Raw genomic sequence first — 26,374 nt, 5'->3', positions numbered from 1 at the left:
CGTGTACAAGCATGTACAGGCGTATACAACCATATACAGGCATGTTCAGGCATGTAAAACCATGTACAGCCATGTACAGGCATATACAACTGTGTACAACCATGTGTGTACACGCCTGTACACGGCTGTACGTGGTTTTACACACCCGTACACGGTTGTACATGCCTGTACATGGCTGTACAGCCGTGTACAGGCGTGTACAACCGTGTACAGGCATGTGTAACTGTGTACAGGCGTGTACAGGCGTGTAGGGCCACATCCAACCGCATGGAGCCGCACTGGGCCCCGCGGTTCCGGTGTCAGCCGGTGGTTCCGGTGTCGGTGTCACCCGGCGGTTCGGGGCGTCCCCGGTTGCTCCCGTTGTTTTGGGGGGGGCTGGTTATGGGGCGCTGCCCCCACCCCCCCTCGGGCCGCGTTGTCGTCCGGGCTCAGGGGCTGGCGCTGGGGGGCAGAGGGTTGGGGGGTGAGACCCACATCTGCCCCCCCCGCCCAGTTCACTATGGGGCGGTTGAACCCCCGCATGGGGTTCCTGAGCCCTCCATTGCCCCACAACTCCCTATGGGGTCCATGAGCCCCCCCCTTGCCCCATAACTCACTATGGGGCAGGTGATGCCCCCCATGTGCCCCATAAGTCCCTATGGGGTCCCCGCGCCCCATAACTCACCGTGGGGCAGGTGATGCCCCCCGGGTGCCCCATAACTCCCTATGGGGTCCCTGAGCGCCCCCTGTGCCCTATAACTCCCTGTGGGGTCCCCTTGCCCCATAACTCACCGTGGGGCAGGCGAGGCCCCCCGGGTGCCCCCCAGCGGCTCCTCGTCCTCGTGCTGTTTCCGGAACACGGGGTTGTGGAAGCTGATGCTGTTGGTGCCGCGGCGGTGCCAGCTCTGCCGGAGCCCCCGGGCGCCCGCGGCCGCCAGCGCCAGCAGCCCTGGAACGGGGGCGGTCAGAGCGGCCCCCACCGGGGCCCTGGGACCCCAATGGGACCCCAAAGTGGGACCCCAAACCGGGACCCCAGTGGGACCCCAAAGTGGGACCCCAAACCGGGACCCCAGTGGGACCCCAAAGTGGGAACCCAAACCGGGAACTCAAACCGGGACCCCAAAGTGGGACCCCAAAGTGGGACCCCAAACCAGGAACCCAAACCGGGACCCCAAACCGGGACCTCAAAGTGGGACCCCTAACGGGACCCCAAACCAGGAACCCAAACCGGGACCCCAATGGGACCCCAAAGTGGGAACCCAAACCAGGAACCCAAAGTGGGACCCCAAAGTGGGACCCCAAACCAGGACCCCAATGGGACCCCAAAGTGGGAACCCAAACTGGGAACCCGAAGTGGGATCCTAATGGGACCCCTAATGGAAACCCAAGTGGGAACCCCAAACAGGACCCCTAACGGGACCCCAAACCAGGACCCGTAACGGGACCCCAAAGCGGGACCCCAAACTGGACCCCAAAAGGGACACCAAATGGGACCCCAAACCAGGACCCCAAACGGGACCCCAAAGTGGGACCCCAATTTTGGGACCCCCCCCCCCATTCAGACCCATTTTCCCCCCATTCTGGGACCCCCCAATTCCTGGACCCCCCCAGTTTCGAGCCCCCCAATTCTGGGCCCCCCAACTCACCCAGAGGCAGCAGAACCGCCAGAACCGTGGGGCCCGTCCTGCCCCCCCCCGGCCCCACAGCATCGCCTGCGAGACGGGGAGAGGGGGGGTCAGGGCGTGTGGGGCTGGATGTGGGGCTGGGGTGGGATATGGGGCTGGGATGAGCTATGGGGTGGGATGTGGGGCTGGGGTGTAGGGTTGGGATATGGGGTGGGATGTAGGGCCGGATGTGGGGCTGGGATGGGGTGTGGGGCTGGATGTGGGGCTGGTACCTGTTGTAGTGTTGCTGGAGGCTTTGCTGGCGCTACTGGTGTTACTGGTCATACTGGTGTCCCTGGTGTTGCTGGTGTTACTGGTGTCACCGGTGACACTGGAGTTACTGGTTATACTGGTGTCACTGGTGATGCTGGCGACGCTGGTGATACTGGTGACACTGGGAGCTGCATCTGTCGGCGCTGAAGCGTCTGTGGGGGGAGAGCGAGGGGGTCGGGGGGGAATTTGGGGCGTGGGGGGTCCTGGGGGGTCCCATTGGGGTTTGGGGGGGTCAGGAGGGTCCTGGGGGGTCAGGGGGAGTTCAGGGGGTCATGGAGGGGTTGGGGGTCCCCGGGGGGCCCTGGGGGGTCCCATTGGGGTTTGGGGGTTCCTGGGGGGTCAGGGAGTCATGGGGAAGCTCTGGGGGGTCAGGGGGAGTTCGGGGGGCTCTGGGGGGTCCCATTGGGGCTTGGGGTGTCCCGGGGGGATTTGGGGGTGTCCGGGGGGGTCTCACCCTCGCACGTCCGTCCGTCCGTCCGCAGGCGCAGCCCCCCCGGGCACAGACACTCGTGGCCCAGGGGAAGGTCCCGGCAGAGGTGGGAGCAGCCGCCCCCCCCCACGAGACACTCGTTGACCCCTGCGGGGAGCAGGGACCCAGTGACACCAGTGACACCAGTAACCCCCAGTAACCCCCACTGGGGGTCCAGGGAGCTCCAGGGGGCTCCAGGGGGTATTTTGGGGTCTGGGGGATCTCCATGCTGTGTTATTTTTTGGGGGGGGGGTCTCCATGCTGTGTTATTTGGGGAGGGTCTCCATGCCATGTTATTTGGGGGGGGGTCTCCATGCCATGTTATTTGGGGGGGGTCTCCATGCTGTGTTATTTGGGGGGGGGTCTCCATGCCATGTTATTTGGGGGGGGTCTCCATGCTGTGTTATTTGGGGAGGGTCTCCATGCCATGTTATTTGGGGGGGGTCTCCATGCTGTGTTATTTGGGTGGGGGTCTCCATGCTGTGTTATTTGGGGGGGGTCTGCATGCTGTTTTATTTGGGGGGGGGGGTCTCCATACCGTGTTATTTGGGGGGGTCTCCATGCCGTGTTATTTTGGGAGAGGTCTCCGTGCTGTGTTATTTGGGGGGGGGTCTCACCGCACTCCTTGACGGGCTCGTCCGACCAGTCCCGGCAGTCGCGGCGCCGGTCGCAGACGCTCCCCATGGGGACGCACTCGCCCGAGCGGCACCGGAACCAAGCGGGACCCTCGCACGGGGATTCTGGGGGGGGCACGCGGGGGGGTCAGCACCTGCGGGACCCCCCAGGACCCCCCAGAACTCCCTGGGACCCCCAGAACCCTTTGCGCTCACTCGCACCACAGGGACACCCGTCCTTGTCGGAGCCGTTGGCGTAGTCGGCATCAGCACCCCTGGGACCCCCCAGGACCCACCCAAACCCCCTCGGGACTCCCCAGGACCCCCCTGGAACCCCCAAGACCCCCCAGAACTCCCCAGGACCCCCAGAACCCTTTGCATTCACCGTACCATGGGGACACCCGTCCTCGTCGGAGCCGTCGGCGCAGTCGGTGTCACCGTCGCAGCGTCGAGCGGCCGGGATGCAGCGGCCACCGTGGCACCGGAACTGCCCGGGGGGGCATGGAGGGGGCGCGGCTGTTGGAGGGACACGGGGGAGGTCGGGGGGGGCCTCCCATGGCCCCCATGTGCCCCACAATGTCCCCATGTCCCTCCATGACCCCCCTGAGCGCCCCCCAGAGCCCCCAGACCCCCAAAACACCTCCCAAGATCCCCCAGAGCCCCCAACACCCCCCCAGTAGCCCCAACACCCCCAGTGTCCCCCAGGACCCCAAACCAACCCCCAGAGCCCCCAACAACCCCCAGGACCCCAGAAACACCCCCCAGACCCCCCAGTGTCCCCCTGAGCCCCCAAAACTCCCCAGACCCCCCAACATCCCCCAGAACCCCCAGTGTCCCCCCACACCCCAAAACCACCCCCCAAGAGCCCCCTGAGCCCCCAACATCCTCCAGACCCCCCAACACCCCCCAGCACCCCCCAGGATCCCCCCAAAAACACCTCCCAAGAGCCCCCAGAGCTCCCCTGGACCCCCAGTGCCCCCCAGGACCCCAAACCCACCCCCCGGCCCCCCATTTTACCGCAGCCGTGCTCGTCGGAGCCGTCGCGACAGTCGTCGGAGCCGTCGCAGCGCCAGCGCCCGTGGACGCACTCGCCGGAGCCGCAGGCGAATTGCAGCGGGGGGCAGCGCCGGGGGGGCCCCGAAAGCGTCCCCGACGGTGTCCCCGGGGGGGTCCCCGACGTCCCGTTGCAGTTTTGGGGCCACTCGTCGGAGGCGTCGGGACAATCGGGGTCCCCGTCGCACAGGAAGGCGGGGGCGACGCAGCTGGTGCCGTTGGAGCCGCACGGGACGTGGTCGCCGGGGCAGCTCGGGGGGGCTGGGGGGGGACGGGGAGGGTGAGGGGGACACCCCATGGACATGTGGCCCCTACACGGCCCCCCCAACATCCCCATGTCCCCCCCAACATCCCCATGTTCCCCCAATGTCCCCCTGTCCCCTACAATGTCCCCGTATCCCCACCCACAACAGCCCATCTCGTCGGACCCGCCACGTCCCCAACATCCCCATATCCCCAATATCCTCATGTCCCCACCATGTCCCCAGTGTCCCCACTCACAACAGCCCCATGTGTCCCCCATATCCCCCTCGTCCCCCTGTCCCCGTGTCCCCCCCATGTCCCCACTCACGACAGCCCATCTCATGAGACCCATCCCACGTCCCCCTGTCCCCCCATGTCCCCCTGTCCCCCGCAATGTCCCCAATGCCCCCACTCACGACAGCCGGTCTCGTCGGACCCGTCCCCACAGTCCCTGTGACCGTCACAGCGCCAGGAGCCGGGGACACAGCGGCCGAGGCCACCGCAGCGGAACTGGGACGGGGAGCAGGACAGGGACCCTGGGGACACGGACATGACATGGGGACAGAGGACAGGACAGGGACCCTGGGGACACGGACATGACATGGGGACATTGTGGGGACAGGGACCATGGGGACCGGGACATGGTGAGGACAAGGGAACATTGTGGGGACATGGGGACATTGTGGGGACAGGGGGACATGACATGGGGGGACATGGGGACAGGGACATTGTGGGGACATTGTGGAGACAGGGGGACATTATGGGGACAGCGGGACATGACATGGGGGGACATGGGGACAGGGACATTGTGGGGACAGGGGGACATTGTGGGGATGGGGAGCAGGACAGGGACCCCGGGGACATGGACATGGGGACATTGTGGGGACAGAGGGTGACAAGGACCCTGGGGACAGGGGGACACTGTGGGGACATCTCAGGGTGACAGGGGTGACAATGACACTCGTGCTGGGTCTTGGGGGGACACGGTGACAGGGACACTCACGACAGGTCTCAGGGGTCTCGTCGTCCCCCCCCGGACACTCGGGGCGCCCGTCACAGACCCAGGAGCTGGGGACACACGACCCGTCCCCACAGACAAACTGACCGGGGGGACACGGGACACCTGGGGAAGGGGGACAGGGGGGTCAGGGACCCCCAGAACGGACCGAGCCCCAAAACTGAGCCTGAGCCCCCAAACTGACCCCCCAAAAAACTGCCCCCGACCCCCCCCCAGATGCAAAACCCCCGAAGTTTGGGGTTCAGTCCCGAGGGCGCTGAGTCCAAGGATCGGGCCCCTCCCGGGGGGCATTTCCCGGTGGGTTCAGCCCCAGGATCGGGCCCGTCCCCAGGATCGGGCCCCCCCCGCGGGCGTGGCGGGGCCGCACCCTCCCGGGCGCGCCGCGTTCCCATTGGCTCCCGCAGAGCGTCCCCGCCCGGTGGTCAGTCCGCTCCTCCGCCAATCAGAAACGCGTCCGCCGCGGGGGCGGGGCGCGGGGAGCGCGGTGATTGGTCCCGTCTGAGCGCCCAGGGGGCGGGGTCTCGCCGGAGGGCGGCGGTGATTGGTCCGTTTCGGCGCCCGGGGGCGGGGCCGCGCCGCAGCGTGGCGGCGATGGCGGCGGCGGGACCGGAGCGTGCGGGGGAAGAACCGAGAAGCGGCGCCGCCGCCGCCGGGGGTCCGAGCCCCGGGGAGCGGAGCCCGAGGGGCGGCCCCGGCCGCGGGAAGGGAAGGGAGCCCGGTTTGGGGGGGGCAGGTCCCTGCTTGGGGCACCGGCCGCCGCTTTAGGGCGGGGTAGGTCCCGGTTTTGGGGGGGAAATCCCGGTTTGGGGGGGTCCAGGCCCCGGTTTGGGGCACCGGACCCGGGTAGGGGAGGGCGGTCCCCTCCGGTGCCCCCCCCGGTTCTCCCCTCACCTGCTCCCGGTGCCGCCGTCGCTCCCACCAGCAGCAGCAGCAGCAGCAGCGCCGGGGCCGCTCCCGGTTCCATCGCGCTTCGCTCGGCGGCTCCGACCCCTCCGGCCCGGCCGCGGTTCCCGGGGCGGCCGCATTTGAACGGCCGGGGGCGTGGTCTGAGGGGGGCGTGGCTTAGCGGGAGCGCAGCCAATCGCGGGCGTGAGTTTAGCGAGGGGCGTGGCTTTTTAGGGGCGTGGCTTAGCGGGGCAGGGCCAATCGCGGGCGTGAGTTAGCGGGGGCGTGGCCCCCCGGTGGGCGTGGCCCTGCGAGGGCGTGGCTCCTCGGGGGGTGTGGCTCCGTGAGGGCGTGGCTTAGGTGGGGTGATCCCCGGGGCGGTGCCTTTCGCGGGTTTTTAACGGATTTGGCGCCGAATTAACGCCGGATTTTTTTCGGGGATTTGCGCCCCCCAAACCCGGGGACCCCCCCCAAACCCCGGGACCCCCCCCCGGCGCACAGAGACCCGCTCCGAGACGGCTGCGCTCTGGTGGGTTTAATTTATTGAACGGCTCGAAATCCAGTGACATCGACAGCGGCACCGGCACCGCGGGGAGGGAACCGGGGAGGGAACCGGAAGGAAGAACCAGCACCGGGAAGGGGGAGCGGCGGCGGGAGGAAGGAGCCGGTGCCGCAGTCGGTGCCGGTTCCCGGTGTATAAATAGCAGGAGTTTGATCCGTGTCCCAGGGCGGGGGGCACTAGGACCCCGGGGGGGCCGCGCGGGGTCACTCGGGGTCAATCGTCCTCGGTGCCGCTGCCGGAGCGATCCTGGGGGAGCGGCAAAGATGGGGTTGGGGGGCAGGATTTGGGGGACAGGGGGGAGTTTGGGGGAGTTGTGGGGCAGAAGACAGATGTGGGGCAGTTGTAGGGCAACTGTGGGGCAGGATGGGAGGCTGTTGTGGGGTAGTTATGGGGCAGTTTGCGGGGAATGATGCGAGACAGTTATGGGACAGTTATGGGGCAGGATGTGGGGCAGTTGTATGGCAGGTCTGGGGTAGTGTGGGGCAGGATGGGAGGCAGTTGTGGGGAAGGACGTGAGACAGTTATGGGACAGGATGTGGGGCAGTCGTGTGACAGGTCTGGGGCAGTGTGGGGCAGGATGCGGGGCAGTTATGGGGTGGCTGTGGGACAGGATGTGGGGCAGTTGTGGGACAGTTATGGGGTGGCTGTGGGGCAGTTGTGGGACAGTTATGGGACAGTTATGGGGCAGTTGTGTGGCAGGTCTGGGGCAGGCTGTGGGGCAGTTATGGGGCAGCCCCTCACCTCGTCCTGCTCGTCGTCGCTGTCGTCGTCGCTCACCACGGGTTTGGCGCGGGAGCCGCGTCCCGGGCGCCTCCGGCCCTTGAGCCGCTCGGGGGCCTTGTCCTTGCGGCCCAGCTTGATCTTGACCTTGACCGAGCGTGCTGGGGGCACGGGGTCAAGAGGTCACAGGGGTCACGGCTGTTTCCCCCTCCTGTGCTGCTCCACAACTGCCCCCACCCCCCAAATCCTGCCCCACAACTGCTGCCTGACGCCCAACTGACCTCCAAGTCCTGCCCCATGGGATCCCCACAGTTGCCCCCTACCCAAGTCCTGCCCCATAACTGCCCCCCACATCCTGCCCCACAACTGCCCCCCCAAATCCTTCCAAGTGCCCCCTAAATTCTGCCCCAAAACTGCTCCTGCCCCCCAAATCCCACCCCACAACCACCTCCTAAATCCTGCCCTCCAAGTCCTGCTCCCAAAGTCCAGGTCCCCCCCAGCCCTCAAACCCTGTTCCACAACCGTCCCTTGCTCCCCAAGTCCTGCCCCCCAAGTCCTTTCCCTATGTCCTGCCCCCCAAGCCCCCCACGCTCACCCTCGGCCTCCGACCCGTCCTCCTCGGGCTCCTCCTCCTCCTCGCTCTCCTCCCCCTCGCTCTCCTCCTCCTTCTCCATCTTCTGCCGCACGCTGGTGAACACGGACTGCAGCACGATGGAGTCCTCGTAGATCTGGGGGGACAGGGGGTGACAGGGGCCGCCCGGGGCCGCTGCGGGGCCGCCGGGGGCCGCGGGGACGCACCAGCGAGCCCTCCAGGTTGAAGGTCTGCGCGTTCTGGCACAGCAGCATCACGTCCTTCTCCAGGTCGTTCAGGCTGCGGTACTTGTGGTTGCGGATGCGCTCCTGGCGGGGAGGGGGGGACACGGTGACGCTGCAGTGACGCCACGGTGACGCGGTGACAGCATTTTGGGGGGGTCGCCTTGATTTTGGGGCGTTTACCTTGATTTTCTTGAAGTCGACGGGTTTGCGGATCAGCTCGTAGTACTCGGGCAGCTCCTTGCGCGAGGGCAGCTGGATGAAAACCTCGCTGAGCTGGCGGCCGCTGCTGCTACAGGGACAACGGGGACGGTGACACCGGCCCCACGCGGCCCCACGTGTCCCCACACATCCCCACATGTCCCCACACATCCCCACGGGGCGGTTTTGGGAGTTAAACGCCCATTTTCCCCGTGAAAAGCAGCAAAATCCGCGCTGGGAACAGCAGAGGGATCGTCCCCGAGTGCGGTGACATGAGGGACACAACCACCCTCTGCCACCTCGTTAACTGATTCCTCGTTAATTAATTAGCTCTCATTATAAAGCTGCCAGCTCGGTCCCTTCGGATTGGCCCCAAGTGGACAATTGTCATGTTGTCCCCAAGTTACACACAAACAACCACCGCGGTCACTTGGCAGCCACCAGAACCAAAGCTGGTGGCCCAACTAATTCCACCACCTCATTAGCTAATTCCTCATTAATTAATTAACTGTCTCCACAAAGCCACCAGCCGGAGAGACGCTTGGTCCCTTCAGATTGTCCCCAAGTGACACACGGGACCCACCAATGGCCACCGTGGTGACATCTGCAACCACCAGAACTTCAGTCGGTGGCACGACCTCCCTCCACAACCTCATTAAGCTAATTCCTCATTAATTAGTTAATTGGCTGGACAAATCTACCAGCTGGACGCGTGCTCGGTCCCTTCAGATTGTCCCCAAGTGGACAATTGTCACGTTGTCCCCAAGTGACGAGTCACCAACCACCGTGGTCACTTGGTGGCCACCATAACCTTGGTTGGTGACCCAACCAATCCCCCGTTAATTAATTAACCATCTGGAAGAGCCCCCCCACGTCCCTTTGTCCCCGTTGTCCCTTTGTCCCCACCATCCCCACCTCTCCTTGCACTTCATGACTTCAGATTGTCCCCAAGTGACACACGGGACCCATCAACGGCCACCACAACCTTGGTTGGCGACCCAACCAGTCCCCCATTAATTAATCAATCACCTGGAAGAGCCCTCCCGCCTCCCTTTGTCCCCATTGTCCCTTTGTCCCCATTGTCCCTTTGTCCTTGTACTCGGTCCCTTCAGAGTGTCCCCAAGCTGGTGGTGACACATGGGACCCACCAACCACCGTGGTCACTTGGCGGCCACCACAACCTTGGTTGGTGACCCAACCGAACCCCCATTAATTAATCAATCACCTGGAAGAGCCCTCCCGCGTCCCTTTGTCCCCATTGTCACTTTGTCCCCGTTGTCCCCTTGTCCTTGTCCTTGATGACTTCAGATTGTCCCCAAGTGACACAAAGGACCCAATGGCCACTGTGGTCACTTGGTGGCCACCACAACCTCGGTTGGTGACCCAACCGAACCCCCATTAATTAATTAATGACCTGGAAGAGCCCCCCCGTGTCGCTTTGTCCCCACCTGTCCTTGTACTTGATGACTTCAGATTGTCCCCAAGTGACACACGAGACCCACCAAGGGCCACCACAACCTTGGATGGCGACCCAACCAGTCCCCCATTAATTGACCATCTGGAAGAGCCCCCCCGCGTCCCGTTGTCCCCGTGTCCCCACCTGTCCTTGTACTTGATGACGGCGTCCACGATCTTCCTCATGCGGCGGGTGAGGGGGGGCGGGTTCGGCGCCAGTTTCTCGGCCGGGGGGCGCCCCCGTTTCTTCTGCCTCTTGGGGTCATCGTCGCGCTCGCGGGGCCGCGCGGGGGCCGGGGGGGCCGAGGGTCCCACGTCCCCGTCGCGTTTGCGCTTCCGCGAGGACTTTTTCTGGCGAACCTCCTCCTCGATCTCCTCCAGAGTCCCCTCCTCAATGGCCTGGGGGACAACGGGGCGCTCGTTAGTGGTAATTAGGGACAAACGAGGGCTTGAGGTGGCACCCACGCGGCTGGACGGGGTGGGGGGCGTGTCCCCAAATGGCACCAGGGACACGATTCGGGGTCAGTTCATGGAGCGGAGGCTCCACAGGGACAGTTTTGGGGTGACCACAAACGTCCCTCGTTAATGGGATAATTAGGGAGGGGGAAAAAACCCCATTAATTAAGCACCAGGGGGTTTCATTGGGGCCATGTCCCCAAATGTCACCAGGGGCACGGACACGATTTGGGGTCAGTTCAAGACAAGGAACCTCTGGGGAGGGAGGGGAGACGCTGGCCGCGTTTTGGGGCAGAATCCCCACGTTTTGGGGTGGAATCCTGAAGTTTTGGGGCAAAATCCCCAAGTTTTGGGGCAGAATCCCCAAGTTTTGGGGAAAAACCTCCACGTTCTGTGGCGGAATCCTGAAGTTCTGTGGCAAAATCTCCACGTTTTGGGGCAGAATCCCCAAGTTTTGGGGCAGAATTTCCAAGTTTGGAGGTAGAACCCCGAAGTTTTGTGGTAAAACCTCCAAGTTCTGTGGTGGAATCCTGAAGTTTTGTAGCAAAACCTCCACGTTTTGGGGCAGAATCCCCACATTTTCGGCCAGAATCCCAAAGTTTTGGGGCAGAATCCTGAAGTTTTGTGGCAAAATTTCCAAGTTTGGGGGCAGAACCCCCACATTCTGTGGCAAAATCCTTACGTTTTGGGGCAGAATCCCCATGTTCTGGGGCAGAACCCCCACATTCTGGGGCAGAATCCTTAAGTTTTGTGGCAGAACCCCCACATTTCATGGCGGAACTCCCCCCATTTGGGGCAGAACCCCCCCATTTTGGGTCGAAACCCCCCCATTTTGGCGGGTACCTTGAGCCACTGCTTCTCGGTGAGCGAGTCGCTGTAATCCACCTCCTTGCGGTGCCTCGACCCGCGGCCGAACATCTTCTCCTCCTCCTCCTCGCACGTCAGCCGCTCCACCTCGGCGTCGTCCTTGATGATCCAGGACGGCAGCTCGTCCTCCTCCATCAGCCGCGGTTTGCGCTTGGGGTTCCGCGCCTCCTCCCGCCGGCGGTCCAGGTCCATGCGCTGCGGGGGAAAAATTAATAAAATTTTTAAAAAAATATAGGGGTTTACCACAGGAATAGTTGCGGCTGGAGGGTGTGGAGGTTCTGGAGAAGTTCTGAGGGATTTGGGGGGTTTGTTTAGGAGAAAAAGGGGTTTGTTGCGCCACGTAACCCGAGTGGTGCCTCGGGGGTCAAAATGGCGCCGGGGGCACAAAAATCACCTCAAAGCAAAAAATGGTGCTGAAGTCACCTGGAAACACAAGATGGTGGCCAGAGGGGCACCAAAAATCACCTCAGGGCTCGAAATGGCGCTAAAATCACCTCGAAACGCGAAATGGCGCTAAATCACCTCAAAACGCGAAATGGCACAAAAATCACCTCAAAACGCGAAATGGCACAAAAATCACCTCAAAACGCGAAATGGCAGCACCAAAATCACCTCAGGGCTTGAAATGGCGCTAAAATTACCTCAAAATGCAAAAGGGCGCAAAAATCACCTCAAAACACAAAATGGTGGCACCAAAATCACCTCAAAATACAAAAGGGCACAAAAATCACCTCAAAACGCAAAGTGGTGGCACCAAAATCACCTCAGGGCTCGAAATGGTGCCAGGGGCACAAAAATCACCTCAAAACACAAAACAGTGGTCAGAGAAGCACCAAATTACCTCAAAACACAAAACGGCACTAAAATCACCTCAAAACACAAAATGGCGGCACCAGAATCACCTCAGGGCTCAAAATGGCCTCGGGGCACAAAAATCACCTCAAAACACAAAATAGTTGCCAGAGGGGCATCAAAATCACCTTAAAACACAAAAGGGCACTAAAATCACTTCGAAACATGAAATAGTGGTCCCAGGGGCACCAAAATCACCTCAAACCACAAAATGGTGGCCCAAGGGCACCAAATCACCTCAGGGCTCAAAATGGCGGCCCCAGGATCACCTCAGGGCTCAACCAGCCTCCAGTTGCACCGGGGAAGGTTGAAATTGGGATTTTTTGGAATAAATTCCTTCACCCAAAGGGTTGTGGGGCCGCGTCACCGTCCCCGGGGGGGGTAAAGACACCTGGAGGTGGCACCTGGGGACACGGTTTGGTGACAGTTGGACCCCAGGATCTCAAAGCTCTTTCCCAACCAAAATAATCCTGTGGTGTTATGAGCTTTTCCTCCATTTTAAACGCTCCTCGTCCGGTTTTGCCAAGAGTTTTCTCATGCTGGAGCCTCTTTTGGGTGGGAAAATGGTGCTTTTTGGGGTGGGAAAATGGCTCTTCTGGGGTGGGAAAATAGTGCTTTTTGGGGTGGGAAAACAGCTTTGTTTTGGGTGGGAAAATGGCTCTTTTTGGGCAGGAAAACGGTGCTTTTTCGGGTGGGAAAACGGCTTTGTTTGGGGTGGGAAAATGGCTCTTTTTAGATGTGAAAACGGCTCTTTTTGGGGGTGTGAAACCAGCTTTTTTGGATGGGGAAATGGCTTTTTTGGGGAGTGGGGAAACGGCGCTTTCTTGGGTGGGAAAACGGCGCTTTTCGGTCCCCCTCACCATGAAGAGATCGAACTCCTCCTCGTGCCGCGCGATCATCTGGTTCACGGTCTCGTCGTCGGGAACCTCGTCTTCCTCCTGCCGGATTCCAACAAAAAGAGATTCTTCAAAACATAAAATGGCACTAAAATCACCTCAAAACACAAACCAGTGTTATTAATTATCTTGCCTTTTAACCCCCACGTACCCTCAGCTTTGAGGACATGGAGCAATTATTTCAATTTTTATCCCCCACCCGCCCTCGGCCTTGAGGACGTGGAGCCCTTTTTTTGCCTTTTAGCTGCAATTTTTTGGCTTTTTAGCCCCAATTATTTTGATTTTAACCCCCACATACCCTCAGCTTTGAGGACGTGGAGCCATTTTTTGGCTTTTTAGCTGCAATTTTTTGGCTTTTTAGCCCCAATTATTTTGACTTTAGCCCCCACACGCCCTTGACTTCGAGGCCGCGGTGCTGTTTTTTTGCTTTTTGGCTGCAATTTTTTTGCTTTTTAGCCGCAATCATTTTGATTTTAGCGCCCACACGCCCTTGACCTCCAGGCCACAGCACCCCTTTTTTGCCTTTTAGCAGCAATTTTTTGGCTTTTTAGCCCCAATTACGTTAATTTTAACCCCCACGTACCCTCAGCTTTGAGGACGTGGAGCCATTTCTTTGCTTTTAGCTGCAATTTTTTGGCTTTTTAGCCCCAATTATTTTGACCTTAACCCCCACATGCCCTTGACCTCCAGGCCGCAGCGCCATTTTTTTGCTTTTTAGCTGCAATTTTTTGGCTTTTTAGCCCAAATCATTTTGATTTTAGTGCCCACACGCCCTTGACTTCGTGGCCGTGGCGCCATTTTTTTGCTTTTTAGCTGCAATTTTTTGGCTTTTTAGCCCCGACCATTTCGATTTTAGCCCTTGACTTCGCGGCCGCGGCGCCTTTTTTTTGCTTTTTAGCTGCAATTTTTTGGCTTTTTAGCCCCGACCATTTCGATTTTAGCCCTCGACTTCGCGGCCGCGGCGCCGTTTTTTTGGCGTCGTTTTTTCCCGCCATTTTCTCCCCCTGCTCATTCCTGCCGCTTTTCACACCGATTATTTCGCTTTCTTTCGCTTTTCCCACCTCGTCCTGCTCCTCGTGCTCCAGGATGGCCTGCAGGAACGCGCGGCGCTCGTGGCTGGAGGATTTCTGGTCGAACATCCCGGCCTGGATGACTTTTTGGTCCACGTTTAATTTATATTTGGCGGCCGCCAGGATTTTCTCCTCGACGCTGTTGACGGTGCAGAGCCGCAGCACACGCACCTCGTTCTGCTGCCCGATGCGGTGCGCGCGGTCCTGCGCCTGCAGGTCCTACACAAAAAACAACAGTTTTAAGCAATTTACAGCCCCATAGGGGAAAAAAAAAAAAAAAAAAAAAAGACGTTTTCCAAGCGATTTCACAACGGGAAAAACACAATTTTAGGCCCTAAAACGCTGCAGTGAACGGACATGTTGGAACTGGGGGCGGCTCTTGCCGACTGTGGGGAAAAATGATCACGCAGATGGAATTTGGGGTGGAATCCCCAAGTTTTGGGGCGGAATCCTGAAGTTTTGTGGCGGATTCCCCACATTTTGGGGCAGAATCCTGACATTCTGGGGCGGAATCCCCACGTTTTACAGGAGAATCCCCACATTTTGGGGCAGAATCCCCAAGTTTTGTGGCGGATTCCCCACATTTTGGGGCAGAATCATGAAGTTTTGGGGCAGAATCCCCACATTTTATAGGAGAATCCCCACATTTTGGGGCAGAATCCCCAAGTTTTGTGGCGGATTCCCCACATTTTGGGGCAGAATCATGAAGTTTTGGGGCAGAATCATGAAGTTTTGGGGCAGAATCCCCACATTTTATAGGAGAATCCCCACATTTTGGGGCAGAATCCCCAGATTTTGCATATGTGTGTGTTTTTTTGTGCACGCACGTTTTTGTATTTTTGTGGGGGTTTTTTCATTTTTGCCTGTTGCAGGTTCCAGTCACTGTCAAAGATGATGACGGTGTGTGTTTTTGGTTATTTTGGGTCATTTTTCAGTGACTTTGGTACCTGGTGGGGGTTCCAGTCGCTGTCGAAGATGATGACGGTGTCGGCCGACTGCAGGTTCAGGCCCAGCCCGCCGGCCCTGGTGCTCAGCAGGAAGATGAAATACTCGGAGCCCGGCTCGTTGAACGTCTTCAGCAGCATTCCCCGGTCCTCCGCCTTCGTCGTGCCTGCGCCACAACAACGCCGCTACTACAGGGCTGCTCCGACCCCACTTGCTCCTCCGTTACTCCCACCCTGGGTTACTCCAGCCCCATGTTAATCCTCGGTTACTCCAGCCCCATGTTACTCTTATCTCCAGTTACTCCTGCCCCATGTTAATCCTCGGTTACTCCAGCCCCATGTTACTCCTGTCTCCAGTTACTCCTGCCCCATGTTAATCCTCGGTTACTCCAGCCCCATGTTACTCTTATCTCCAGTTACTCCTGCCCCATGTTAATCCTCGGTTACTCCAGCCCCATGTTACTCCTGTCTCCAGTTACTCCTGCCCCATGTTAATCCTCGGTTACTCCAGCCCCATGTTACTCTTGTCTCCAGTTACTCCTGCTCCAGGTTAATCCTCAGTTACTCCAGCCCAGGGTTAGTCCTGTCTTGTTACTCCTGCCCTGAGTTACTCCTCAGGTTACTCCCACCCTGGGTTACTCCAGCCTGGGGTTACTCAGTTACTCCTGTCCCACGTTACTCTTGTCTCCAGTTACTCCTGCCCTGGGGTTACTCCTCAGGTTACTCCTGCTCCAGGTTTTACTCCAGCCCCGGGTTACTCCTCGGTTACTCCTGCCCTGGGTTACTCCTGGGTTTACTCCTGCCCCGGGTTAAACCTCGCTTACTCCTGCTCAGGGTTACTCCTCAGTTACTCCTGCCTCTAGTTCCAGCCAAGGACTCCAGCTGGTTTTAAGGCAGCGTTTGGACCCACAGTTGGTTTTAAATCCACATTTGGGACGTTTAGGCCAGCAGTTGGTTTTAAGTCGGCGTTTGGGCCCGCGGTTGGTTTTAAGGCTGCGTTTGGCGTGTTTATAACCACGGTTGGCTTTAAGGCCACAACTTGGGCCCAGGGCGGGTTTAATCTCTGGATTAACGGCCTCATGGCCACTCACCGTCCAGCCTGAGGTACTTGAACCCACGGTAAGCAAAATAATCCTCCATGATGGTCATGAGCGACGTCATCTGGCAGAACAGCAGCACCTTGTGGTTGGTGGCGCGGAGTTTGGGCAGGATCCTGTCCAGGAGCTCGAACTTCCCCGAGGCCCGGTACAAATCCAGGCTGAAAACGGGGTAAAAATAAGGATTTGAGGTTAAAATCGCGGCATCAGGGTGCACGGGGTCGTTAAGATGCTGATTAACCGCTGCAGGAGGGGGAAATATGCAAATGTCTCTGGAAAATACAGAGGAAAATATAAATATTGCGCTAAAATATCCAGCTCACCCTTGCACGATGCCGCCCGTGAAGCCCAAGTGCTCAGAGAACGATTCCTGCGATCGGGGGGAGAAATTACGTCAGAAATTAAGGCAGAAACCGTCCTAAAAAACCCCAGAACTGCCCCAAAAAACAGCCCCCGGTTTTTAAACCCCCTGCATTTAGGTGCTGTCACTTCACCGGGCGCGTTTGAGCCGATTTTCCAGCGTTTCGGGTGGCGAAACGTTGATAACGCGGCTGTTTGGTTTCCCGCCCTTCTGGAACGGGGGTTTTTTTACCCGATTTGCTGCATTTTCAATGTTTTTTACCTCGATGTGCTGGAACATGTAGGGGTGGTTGCAGATCTTGCGCAGCTGCATGATGGTGTTCATCAGGGTTTTGGTGCCGCCTTTCCCCTGCACAAATTTAAAAAAAAATCACAATTAAAAATCGCGATTTAAAAGCCGGTGAGGAGCATTCTGGGAGTTTGCAGCAAAAACGAGGAATTTTTCACCTCCGTTTTTTAGCTCGGAGCAAAATCCCTTTGTAATCTCTATTTTTCTTGGGTTTGGCGCCATCCCACTGCTCCCACCCTCCTCATTTTGCTTCGAAAAAGGGATTTTTTCACTCAACCTGTGGCTGCAGCGAGTGGGGACGGACACAGATGCACAGAATGATGGCGAAAAACCACTATTCTGTCGCCCAAAAAGGCGAAAAGCCGCGATTCTGGCGCCCAAAGAGGCGTTTCCAGCCCCAATCTGACCACAGAACGATGGCAAAAAGCCGCGATTTTGGCAGCCGAACCTTTTTGTCCTTCTCGGAGCCGTCGGTCAGCAGGACGCCCTTGGCCTGCATGTGCCGGTACAGGACCCGCTGCAGCGCAGACATGTCGCATTTGATCACGTATTCCACCTGCCGGGGGACACCAGAGCTTTAATTACCACAGTGACACCAGCAAAACTCCCCCAGACCCTCGATCCTTCCCAGTGCGGTGCAAATTCACCCGAATCTCCCCGTTTTCAGATCGTTTTGGGTGGAGAAGCCTCTCAAGATCATCGAAACCGTTGCCACCGGCACTGAAACGTCCCCAAGAGCCTCCTCCGTTCACCCCTCCGGGGATGGCGGCTCCAGCACTGCCCTGGGCAGCCTGTTCCAACGCCCCACAGCCCTTTGGGGAAGAAATCACCCCAAATTTCCACCCTCAGCCTCCTTCTCCAGCCCCTTCCCCAGCTCCGTTCCCTCCTCTGAACTCGCTGCAGCTCCTCAAGGTTTTTCTTGGCGTGAGGTGATCCCAACAGCCCTGGGGCCGCCATCGGAGCCCTGAGGTGATTCTGGCGCCGTTTTGAGCCTTGAGGTGATTCTGGTGCCCCTGGGGCCACCACTTGGTGTTTTGAGGTGGTTTTAGTGCCATTTCATGTTTTGAAATGATCTTGGTGCCCCCGGGGCTGCCGTTTTGTGTTTTGAGGTGATTTTGGCGCCATTTGGAGCCCTGAGGTGATTCTGGTGCCCCTGGAGCCACAACTTGGTGTTTTGAGGTGGTTTTAGTGCCATTTCGTGTTTTGAGGTGATCTTGGTGCCCCTGGGGCTGCCATGTTGAGCCCTGAGGTGATTTTGGTTCCCCCATGTCGAGCCCTGAGGTGACTCTGGCGCCATTTTGATCCCTGAGGTGACTCTGGCGCCATTTTGATCCCTGAGGTGATTTTGGCGCCATTTGGAGCCCTGAGGTGATTTTGGCGCCATTTTGAGCCCTGAGGTGATTCTGGCGCCATTTTGAGCCCTGAGGTGATTTTGGCGCCATTTTGATCCCTGAGGTGATTTTGGCGCCATTTTGAGCCCTGAGGTGATTCTGGCGCCGCCATTTTGAGCCCTGAGGGGAAAAGAGCCCGACACAAGACGAGCCCCGACTCAAAGGGCGTTTCTCACCTTCTCGGGCAGCTGCGCCTCCACCTCCTTCTTGAGGCGGCGCAGCAGGAACGGCCGCAGCACCTTGTGCAGGCGCCGGATGATCAGGATGGTCTCCTCCTCGTTCAGGTCCACCTGCGGAAAACGCGGCGGTTACACCGCGAAGACAAAGACCCCCGGGGGGGAATCGCCGCAACCCGGGGGTTCTGCGGGTTTTCTGGTTTAATTTCAGGCTGGTTTTATCTTCCCCGATAAAGCTCAGCCACCGCGATACATTAACGGCAGCGACGGCTCCGCGCTTTGAGAATTCGGTTATTTGAGACTCAATTCAATTCGAGACTCAATTCCATTATCTGAGACTCAAATTTGATTGAGGGACTCGCGACTCAATTCGATTATTTGCGACTCAAATTTGATTATTTGCGACTTGAATTTGATTGTGACTCAATTTGATTGAGAGATTCGCAACTGGAATCAGTTTGAGACGCGATTCAAGACTTGAATTCTACTACTTGAGACTTAACTCGATTGAGACTTGAATTTGATCATTTGAGACTCAATTTGACTGAGGGACTCGAGACTTAATCTGAGATTTGATTCAAGACTCAAATTCAATTGTTTGAGACTCGAATTCCATTATTTGAGCCGTGATTTGAGATGGGATTCGAGCCACGATTTGAGATGGGATTCGAGATGGGATTCGAGCCGCGAATTCAATTGTTTGAGACTCGAATTCCATTATTCAAGCCGCAATTTGAGATGGGATTCGAGCCACGATTTGAGATGGGATTCGAGCCGCGAATTCAATTGTTTGAGACTCGAATTCCATTATTCAAGCCGCGATTTGAGATGGGATTCGAGATGGGATTCGAGCCGCGAATTCAATTGTTTGAGACTCGAATTCCATTATTCAAGCCGCGATTTGAGATGGGATTCGAGATGGGATTCGAGCCGCGAATTCAATTGTTTGAGACTCGAATTCCATTATTCAAGCCGCGATTTGAGATGGGATTCGAGATGGGATTCAATTATTTGAGACTCAAATTCCATTATTCGAGCTGCGATTTGAGATGGGATTCAAGACTTGAATTCAATTGTTTGAGACTCAATTTGATTGAGGCATTTGAGACTCGACTTTGATGATCCGAGACTCAATCTGAGACTCGACTTTGATGATCCGAGACTCAATCTGAGACTCGACTTTGATGATCCGAGACTCGACCGTCCCCCGAGCAAACGCCGTTTTCCTGGCGGCTTTTTCCGACCGTGCCCCCCGGCCCGTCACCTTCTCGCCGGTCATGGCGAAGGGCGCGTTGAACCACTGCTCGAAGGTGGAGCAGCTCTTGAAGATGGTGGGCAGCAGGAAGTTGAGCAGCGCCCAGAGCTCGGGCAGCTTGTTCTGCAGCGGCGTCCCCGTGAGCAGCAGCCGCCGCGGCGCCACGTAGTGCGTGTTCAGCACCTGCGTCAGCTTGCAGTGGTGGTTCTTCATGCGGTGGCCCTCGTCCACGATCATGTATTTCCAGCGGATCTGCAACGGGAAAGACGAAAATCGCGATACGGGAAAAAGCGGCTGGAGCAGAAGAGCCTGATTGCCGAAGATCTGACAGAAAACGGTGGCGCTTTGGGGGGGTTCGGTGTTTATTGGGGGGTTTTGGGGCGGTCATGAGTTGAGCTAGGTTTAACTTGGTTAAACGGAGGTGGAAAGGGAAGAGGGGTCGTGAGTTAAACTGGGTTTAACTTGGTTAAACAGAGGGGAAAGGGAAGAGGGGTCACGAGTTAAACCGGGTTTAACTCAGTTAAATGGAGGGGAAAGTGAAAAGGGTTCGCTCAGAAGTGGCTTAAACAGGGCTTAAAATCTGGGGCTGATTCCAAGTAGAGATTCTAATTAATTCTGAGGGGAGATCCTAATTCTGAGCCGAGATTCCAATTCCAATCCTGAGCGGAGATTCCAATTCCAATCTTGAGCTGAGATTCTAATTCCGAGCGGAGATTCCCATGGATTCTGAGCCGAGATTCTAATTCCAAACAGAATTTCTAATCCCGAGCGGAGATTCTAATCGATTCTGAGCCGAGATTCTAATTCCGAGCGGAGGTTCTAATTAATCTCGAGCACGGCCCCGGCCTGTTAAGCCGGGTTTAAGGCGCCGGGCCCACCTTGGCCAGAATGTGCTTGTCCTTGATGATGTATTCATAGGTGGTGAGCAGGACATTGAACTTCCCGCTGCGCAGCTGCGGCACGAACGCCCGTCTGGCCGCCGGGGAGCCCTGCGGGCAGAATTTCACAACATCTCAACCAAAATCTTGGACGCAAATCGAATTTTCAAGCGTTTTCCTCCCGACCGCCGCGTTTCGAAAGACGCCGTCTTGAAATACAGGGTTAAAAGCGAAATATTTCGCGGCGACGCCGAAGTTGACCACGATGATTTCGAGGGTCACCTCCAAGCGAATGATTTTGCGACTCGGCGCCGCGAAACGCCCCGTTTTCCTCAGGGCGACGGCAACATCGTGGGGCGGGAGGGAGGAATAGCCGAAGCGAAGGAAAATACCTTGTACGAGACCTTGACCACCGAGGGCGCCCACTTGTCGAACTCGTAGGCCCAATTGGAGAGTGTCCTGGGGGGGAAAAAAGGGCAAGAAATGGTTAAAACGGGTCGTTTTGGCGCAGGGCCGGGGCAGGACGGGACGTACGAGAGCGGGACGATGATGAGGAAGGGCCCGTTGATGCGCTTGTGCTCCATGAGGTACGTGATGAGCGCGATGGTTTGGATGGTTTTGCCCAAACCCATCTCGTCGGCCAAGATCCCATTGAGGTTGTTGTTGTAGAGCGAGACCAGCCACTCCAAACCTTTGATCTGCACCCAAAACGGCGGAGTTAACCCCAAAAAATCACCCCGCGGAGCACGCTAACGAGGCGGGGACGGGTTCCGAGGGGTAATTAAGGGGTTAATTGGGGTTAACGGCACCTGGTACTGCTTGAGGACGCCGTTGACCATGAGCGCGGACTGCTTGTCCACGCGCTCGGTGACGGCGTGGGCCACGGCATAGTAGGATTGGAGCCCCCGCGCCAGCGCCTGCGACACCCCGTACTCATCGTCCACGTCCTGCTTGGCGTTTCTGGGCCAAAAAACGGGGAGAAAAGTCAAAACGCGGCTCCCAGGCGGAAAAATAAACGGGAAAGGTTCCGACTCCCGTGGCGCGATTTGCCAGATCCGCGCCAAATTCGGGCTCGTTTCACAAAGGTCACCGCGAAAAACGGCAGCGGGACGCGTTGGGTTTTGCCGCTCGGGCATGAAAAAGGTGGAAATTGCCCCAAAAAGGGGAGCGGGAAGGGACGGGACTCACTCGATGATGTGTCTGGCGTCCACCTCGGAGACGTCGTCACTGTCGGGATCGGGGATTTTCTTCTTCTCCTCCACGGGCTGAGCGGGTTGTGGCTGCTCCTCCTCCTCCTCCTGCAAAAGACCCCAAATCCTCGTTTTTATGGTGAAAACGGCGGTGGAACGAGCGGAAAACGGGCTCTGAAAAACACGTTTTGTCAAAAATATTTAAAACCCAAAGGAAAACAGGGGAGGGCGGTGGTTCCCTCACCTCCTCGTCCTCCTCCGAGCCGCTCTCCTCGCTGTCCGATCTGGGAGCCACTTCGTACCTAATTAAACGCAAGCGTTAATTAATAGCTAATTCTCGATCCGCAGTGGGTTGGCAAACTCGCGCCTTAAAACTCAGGTTTCGTGAAGAAACTCCGGTGTTGAACCTTGAATTTTGTGAAGAAACGCGCGCGTTAACTCAGGTTTTCTAAGAAACTCCGGCCGTTTGGCGCCGGTTTTGGGGCCGTTTGGCCCCATTTCTCCTCCCCCAATGTCATTTTTGGCCCGTTTCACCCCATTTTTCCCCCGTTTTTCCCATTTGGCCCCATTCATCCCCATTTTCCCCCGATTTGGCCCCGTTTCCCCCCCAATGTCATTTCTGGGCCCATTTGGCCCCATTTTCCCCCCGTTTCCCCCCCAATGTCATTTTTGGCCCCATTTTCCACCGTTTCCCCCCCGCAATGTCATTTCTGGCCCCATTTTCCCCCCTTTTCCCCCCCGCAATGTCATTTCTGGCCCCATTTTCCCCCCGCAATGTCATTTCTGGCCCCATTTTTCCCCCGTTTCTCCCCCAATTCATTTTCAGCCCTGTTCCCCCCCCAAATGTCGTTTCTGGCCCCGTTCCCGCACCCCGGGTTCATCTCCAGCCAGGCCTCCAGCTGCCCGGCCTTGGGCGCGTCGCTGCCCGTCAGGATCTTGCCGCTCTCCACGTGGATCACTTTGACCGGCAGGTCGCTCATCTGGCTCGTCTCGTCCAGCGGCTGCCGCAAACACCCAAAAAACACCAACGTTCCTCATTTTTCCGCCTCGCAACCCCCAACCGGCTTCGATTCCACAACACGGGGAGCTCCAAATCCAACAAGATTCCCCATTCCGCACCAAAAAATCAGCGTAAAGATCAACGGCACAAAGTGATGTTCGGGGCCGAACGGGTCGGAATTCATCAGAAATTTAACATGCGGAAGGTGTAAAACCAGAGGATTGGGCGTAAAATCAGCTTATCGGGTACAAAATAAGATTATTGGGTGTAAAATTAAACGGTATAAAATCAGATTATTGGGTGCAAATTAAGGTTATTGGGCATAAACTAGAGTTACCTGGCGTAAAACTAATGGGTGTAAAATAAGGTTATTGGGTGTAAAATTAATGGCTGTGAAATCAGGTTATTTGGCACAAATTAAGATTATTGGGTGTAAAATTACTGGGTGTAAAATCGAAAGTATTGGGTGTAAAATCAAGAGTATTTGGTTTAAAATCAGATTATTTTTACCTCGCCGTCCGGTCCAATCGCCGGCGTCTGCCCCTCCGCATTCTCCGCCTTCTGCAAGAGGAGGAGGCCGCTCGTTAACACCCCGACCTCGTTAACGCCCCAAAGTCACCCGTTGACGCCCCAAAGTTGCCCCAAAGTCACTTGTTGATGCCCCAAAGTTGCTCGTTAATGCCCCAAAGTCGCTCGTTTATGCCCCAAAGTCACCCCAAAGCCGCTCGTTGACGGCCCAAAGCCGCTCATTGACGCCCCAAAGCTGCCCCAAAGTCACCCGTTGACACCCCGAAGTTGCCCCAAAGTCACTTGTTGATGCCCCAAAGTCGCTCGTTTACGCCCCAAAGTCACCCCAAAGCCGCTTGTTGACGCCCCAAAGTCACTCGTTGACGCCCCAAAGCCGCTCGTTAACACCCCAAGCTCGTCCCTCCCGCTCCCCGCGAAGTTTTAATTCCCTCCCCACCTTCTTCTTCTTCTTCTTCTTCTTCTCCTTGGCCACCTGGGCCGCCTTGTGCTGCCGCACCAGCTCCGTCAGGTTGGCCACGTACTCGTCCGTCTGCTGCAGCAGATACGCCAACCGCTTGTCCTTCTTCTGGTCGATGAGCTTGCGGTAGCCCTCCTCATCCTCCGCCTGCAGGACCGGCCCTCGTTAGCGCTAACGAGCCCCCCGCGCGCCCGCCCGGGCCGGCCGGACTCACCATGAGGCGCCGCATTCGCTCCTTCTCGATGCGCTCGTTCTCCTTCTTCTGCTCGCGCTCGGTGTTGGCGTGGTAGGTGGCCACGGCCTTGGTGAGCTTCTGGATCTTGGCGCCCACCGAGCGGTGGTACTCCTTGAAGTCCTTGGCGTGCTGGAGGATGCTGTTGAGGTATTCCTGCCGGGGGAGGCCAAAGAAGAGCGTTTGGGGGAGAAAACGGGGCGTCTAGGGCAGAAAAAAATGGAGCGTCTAGGCCAGAAAAAACGGAGCGTCCAGGCCCAAAAAAACCAGAGCGTCCAGGCCCAAAAAAATGGTCATCTAGGGCCAAAAAAATGGAGCGTCTAGGGCAAAAAAAAGGGAGCGTCTAGGGCCAAAAATATGGAGCATCTAGGCCCCCAAAAAAACGGAGCGGCTAGGGCAAAAGGGAATTGTTAAGGGCAAAAAAAGGGTTGTCTAGGCCAAAAACCAGATCGTCTAGGCTGAAAAAGTCATCTAGGGAAAAAAAAGGATTGTCTAGGCCAAAAAATGGTCATCTAGGGCAAAAAAGATCATTTAGGGCAAAAAAAGGATCGTCTAGGCCAAAAAAACCACCGTCTTGGCCAAAACACCCGCGATCGCCTTGGCCAAAACCCAAGATCGTCTAGGCCAAGAACAGGACCACGCAGGCCAACGAGGACCCCCTAAAACTCGTGAATCGTCTCGACTCCCGCCTGACCTGGTGCTTCTGCCGCCGCTTGCGCTCCTGCTCGATCTTCTGCTGCTTCTCCAGCTTCTCGGTGATGCGGGCCTCGCGCAGCGACTGCCGCTTGCTGCGCTTGTACGCCTTCGCGTTGAGCGCCGTCTCCAGCGCCGTGTCGCGCCGCATGCACACCACCACCTCCTGGCGGAGCTTTGGGGGAAATAACGCCGAAAATGGGAAAATTCAGCACAATTAATCAATTCCGCAGGCACATCACCACCTCCTGGTGGAGCTTTGGGGGAAATAATGCCAAAAATGGGAAAATTCAGCACAATTAATCAATTCCGCAGGCACATCACCATCTCCTGGCGGAGCTTTGGGGGAAATAATGCCGAAAATGGGAAAATTCAGCACAATTAATCATAATTAATTCCACTTGCACACCACCACGTCCTGACGGAGCTTGGGGAGAAATCCCACCAAAACCCAATAAAATTTATCATAATTAATCCCAATTAATTCCACATGCACACCACCGCCTCCTGACAGAGCTTGGGGGAAATCACGCCGAAAACGGGAAAATTCAGCACAATTAATCAATTCCACAGGCACACCACTGCCTCCTGACGGAGCTTTGCTGAGAAATCCCACCAAAAACCAATACAATTTATCCCAATTAATCCCAATTAATTCCACATGCACGCCACCGCCTCCTGACCAAGCTTTGGGGGAAATCGCGCCGAAAACGGGAAAATTCAGCGCAATTAATCACAATTAATTCCCCGGGTGACGCTGCGGAGCGGCAGGATGGCGGGAGTTTGGCACCGGCCGCACGTAGGGTGTTGATAAATGAGGTTTTATGGGATGAACCTGTGTCTGGAGGTGACCTCGGTGGCATTTTGTGCTTTGAGGTGATTTGGTGCCCCTGGTGTCACCATTTTGAGCCCTGAGGTGATTCTGGCGCTGCCATTTTGAGCCCTGAACCGAGGGGCCCAAAACCAACCCCAGGAATCCCTGGAGGGGTTTAAAGGCCTTTAGAGGAGGTTTCGGGATTTGGTTTAGTCAGGCTATGGTTGGATCGATGATCTGAGGGTCTCTCCCAACTGAAATGATTTTATGGTTCTACCTGGCGCTGGAAGTTGAGCAGCCTCAGCGCTTTCAGTTCGATGGTCGCTTTGGTTCTCAGGTCGCCGGCAAGGGAGCCGGGGAGGTTTTCCAGCTCCTGGATGCGGTGGGCGATGCGAGCCTGCAGCCTGCGGGGGGAAACGGGGGTTCAGCACAAAAAACACCACCATTTTTGCTCGTCAGAGCTGCCGAGCGTGGCTCTGAATGGCGGCGGCTTCACCTCCGGGGATGGCGGCTCCAGCCCTGCCCTGGGCAGCCTGTTCCAACGCCCCACAGCCCTTTGGGGAAGAAATCACCCCAAATTTCCACCCTCAGCCTCCTTCTCCAGCCCCTTCCCCAGCTCCGTTCCCTCCTCTGAACTCGCTGCAGCTCCTCAAGGTTTTTCTTGGCGTGAGGTGATCCCAACAGCCCTGGGGCCGCCATCGGAGCCCTGAGGTGATTCTGGTGCCCCTGGGGCCACCACTTCGTGTTTTGAGGTGGTTTTAGCACCATTTCGTGTTTTTAGACGATCTTGGTGCCCCTGGTGCCGCTGTTTTGATCCCTGAGGTGATTCTGGCGCCCCTGGGGCCAACATTTTGTGTTTTGAGGTGATTTTATGCCCCATGGCCACCATTTTGACCCCTAAGATGATCTTGGCGCCACCACGTTGAGCCCTGAGGGGATCTTGGTCCCCCTGGGGCAGATACTTTGTGTTTTGAGGTCAT

General features: G+C 57.5%; 2 protein-coding genes across 6 annotated transcripts in view; both read right to left on the bottom strand.

The window, feature by feature from the left end:
• Positions 1 to 245: 245 nt before the first annotated feature.
• On the bottom strand, positions 246 to 6,321 carry LDLR (low density lipoprotein receptor). Its single transcript, XM_065654973.1, has 11 exons — positions 6,205 to 6,321; positions 5,299 to 5,418; positions 4,712 to 4,831; positions 4,017 to 4,313; positions 3,390 to 3,515; positions 3,003 to 3,125; positions 2,371 to 2,493; positions 1,877 to 2,068; positions 1,626 to 1,691; positions 772 to 928; positions 246 to 441 (listed from the first exon to the last, which is right to left on the bottom strand). The coding sequence occupies exons 1-11, from the start codon at positions 6,275 to 6,277 to the stop codon at positions 429 to 431; spliced, it is 1,410 nt and encodes a 469-aa protein (XP_065511045.1). The 5' UTR covers positions 6,278 to 6,321; the 3' UTR covers positions 246 to 428.
• Positions 6,322 to 6,733: 412 nt separating this feature from the next.
• Positions 6,734 to 26,374, bottom strand: part of SMARCA4 (SWI/SNF related, matrix associated, actin dependent regulator of chromatin, subfamily a, member 4) — a 28,369-nt gene continuing 8,728 nt past the window's right edge. For 2 of the 5 annotated variants that reach the window (XM_065654872.1, XM_065654873.1), the window contains 28 exons: positions 25,672 to 25,798; positions 24,582 to 24,755; positions 23,870 to 24,043; positions 23,635 to 23,802; positions 23,181 to 23,231; positions 22,541 to 22,671; positions 21,915 to 21,972; positions 21,669 to 21,778; positions 21,290 to 21,440; positions 21,015 to 21,178; positions 20,873 to 20,939; positions 20,481 to 20,591; positions 19,612 to 19,854; positions 18,348 to 18,461; positions 17,229 to 17,336; positions 16,754 to 16,840; positions 16,455 to 16,501; positions 16,126 to 16,292; positions 15,038 to 15,201; positions 14,082 to 14,309; positions 12,985 to 13,062; positions 11,249 to 11,467; positions 10,095 to 10,348; positions 8,477 to 8,585; positions 8,279 to 8,380; positions 8,076 to 8,208; positions 7,502 to 7,641; positions 6,734 to 7,006 (listed from right to left, as the gene is read on the bottom strand). In XM_065654872.1, the coding sequence (XP_065510944.1) occupies positions 6,974 to 7,006; positions 7,502 to 7,641; positions 8,076 to 8,208; positions 8,279 to 8,380; positions 8,477 to 8,585; positions 10,095 to 10,348; positions 11,249 to 11,467; positions 12,985 to 13,062; positions 14,082 to 14,309; positions 15,038 to 15,201; positions 16,126 to 16,292; positions 16,455 to 16,501; positions 16,754 to 16,840; positions 17,229 to 17,336; positions 18,348 to 18,461; positions 19,612 to 19,854; positions 20,481 to 20,591; positions 20,873 to 20,939; positions 21,015 to 21,178; positions 21,290 to 21,440; positions 21,669 to 21,778; positions 21,915 to 21,972; positions 22,541 to 22,671; positions 23,181 to 23,231; positions 23,635 to 23,802; positions 23,870 to 24,043; positions 24,582 to 24,755; positions 25,672 to 25,798 (3,712 nt within the window). In that variant the 3' untranslated portion in view covers positions 6,734 to 6,973. The remainder of the gene's footprint in view (positions 7,007 to 7,501; positions 7,642 to 8,075; positions 8,209 to 8,278; positions 8,381 to 8,476; positions 8,586 to 10,094; positions 10,349 to 11,248; positions 11,468 to 12,984; positions 13,063 to 14,081; positions 14,310 to 15,037; positions 15,202 to 16,125; positions 16,293 to 16,454; positions 16,502 to 16,753; positions 16,841 to 17,228; positions 17,337 to 18,347; positions 18,462 to 19,611; positions 19,855 to 20,480; positions 20,592 to 20,872; positions 20,940 to 21,014; positions 21,179 to 21,289; positions 21,441 to 21,668; positions 21,779 to 21,914; positions 21,973 to 22,540; positions 22,672 to 23,180; positions 23,232 to 23,634; positions 23,803 to 23,869; positions 24,044 to 24,581; positions 24,756 to 25,671; positions 25,799 to 26,374) is intronic. The other 3 variants (XM_065654874.1, XM_065654875.1, XM_065654876.1) reach the window with 3 other exon arrangements.

Source organism: Caloenas nicobarica, chromosome 36 (genome assembly GCF_036013445.1).
Source record: "Caloenas nicobarica isolate bCalNic1 chromosome 36, bCalNic1.hap1, whole genome shotgun sequence".
NCBI lineage: Eukaryota > Metazoa > Chordata > Aves > Columbiformes > Columbidae > Caloenas > Caloenas nicobarica.
Note: the sequence above shows the minus strand (reverse complement) of the source record. Positions and strands in the feature narration are given on the sequence as shown.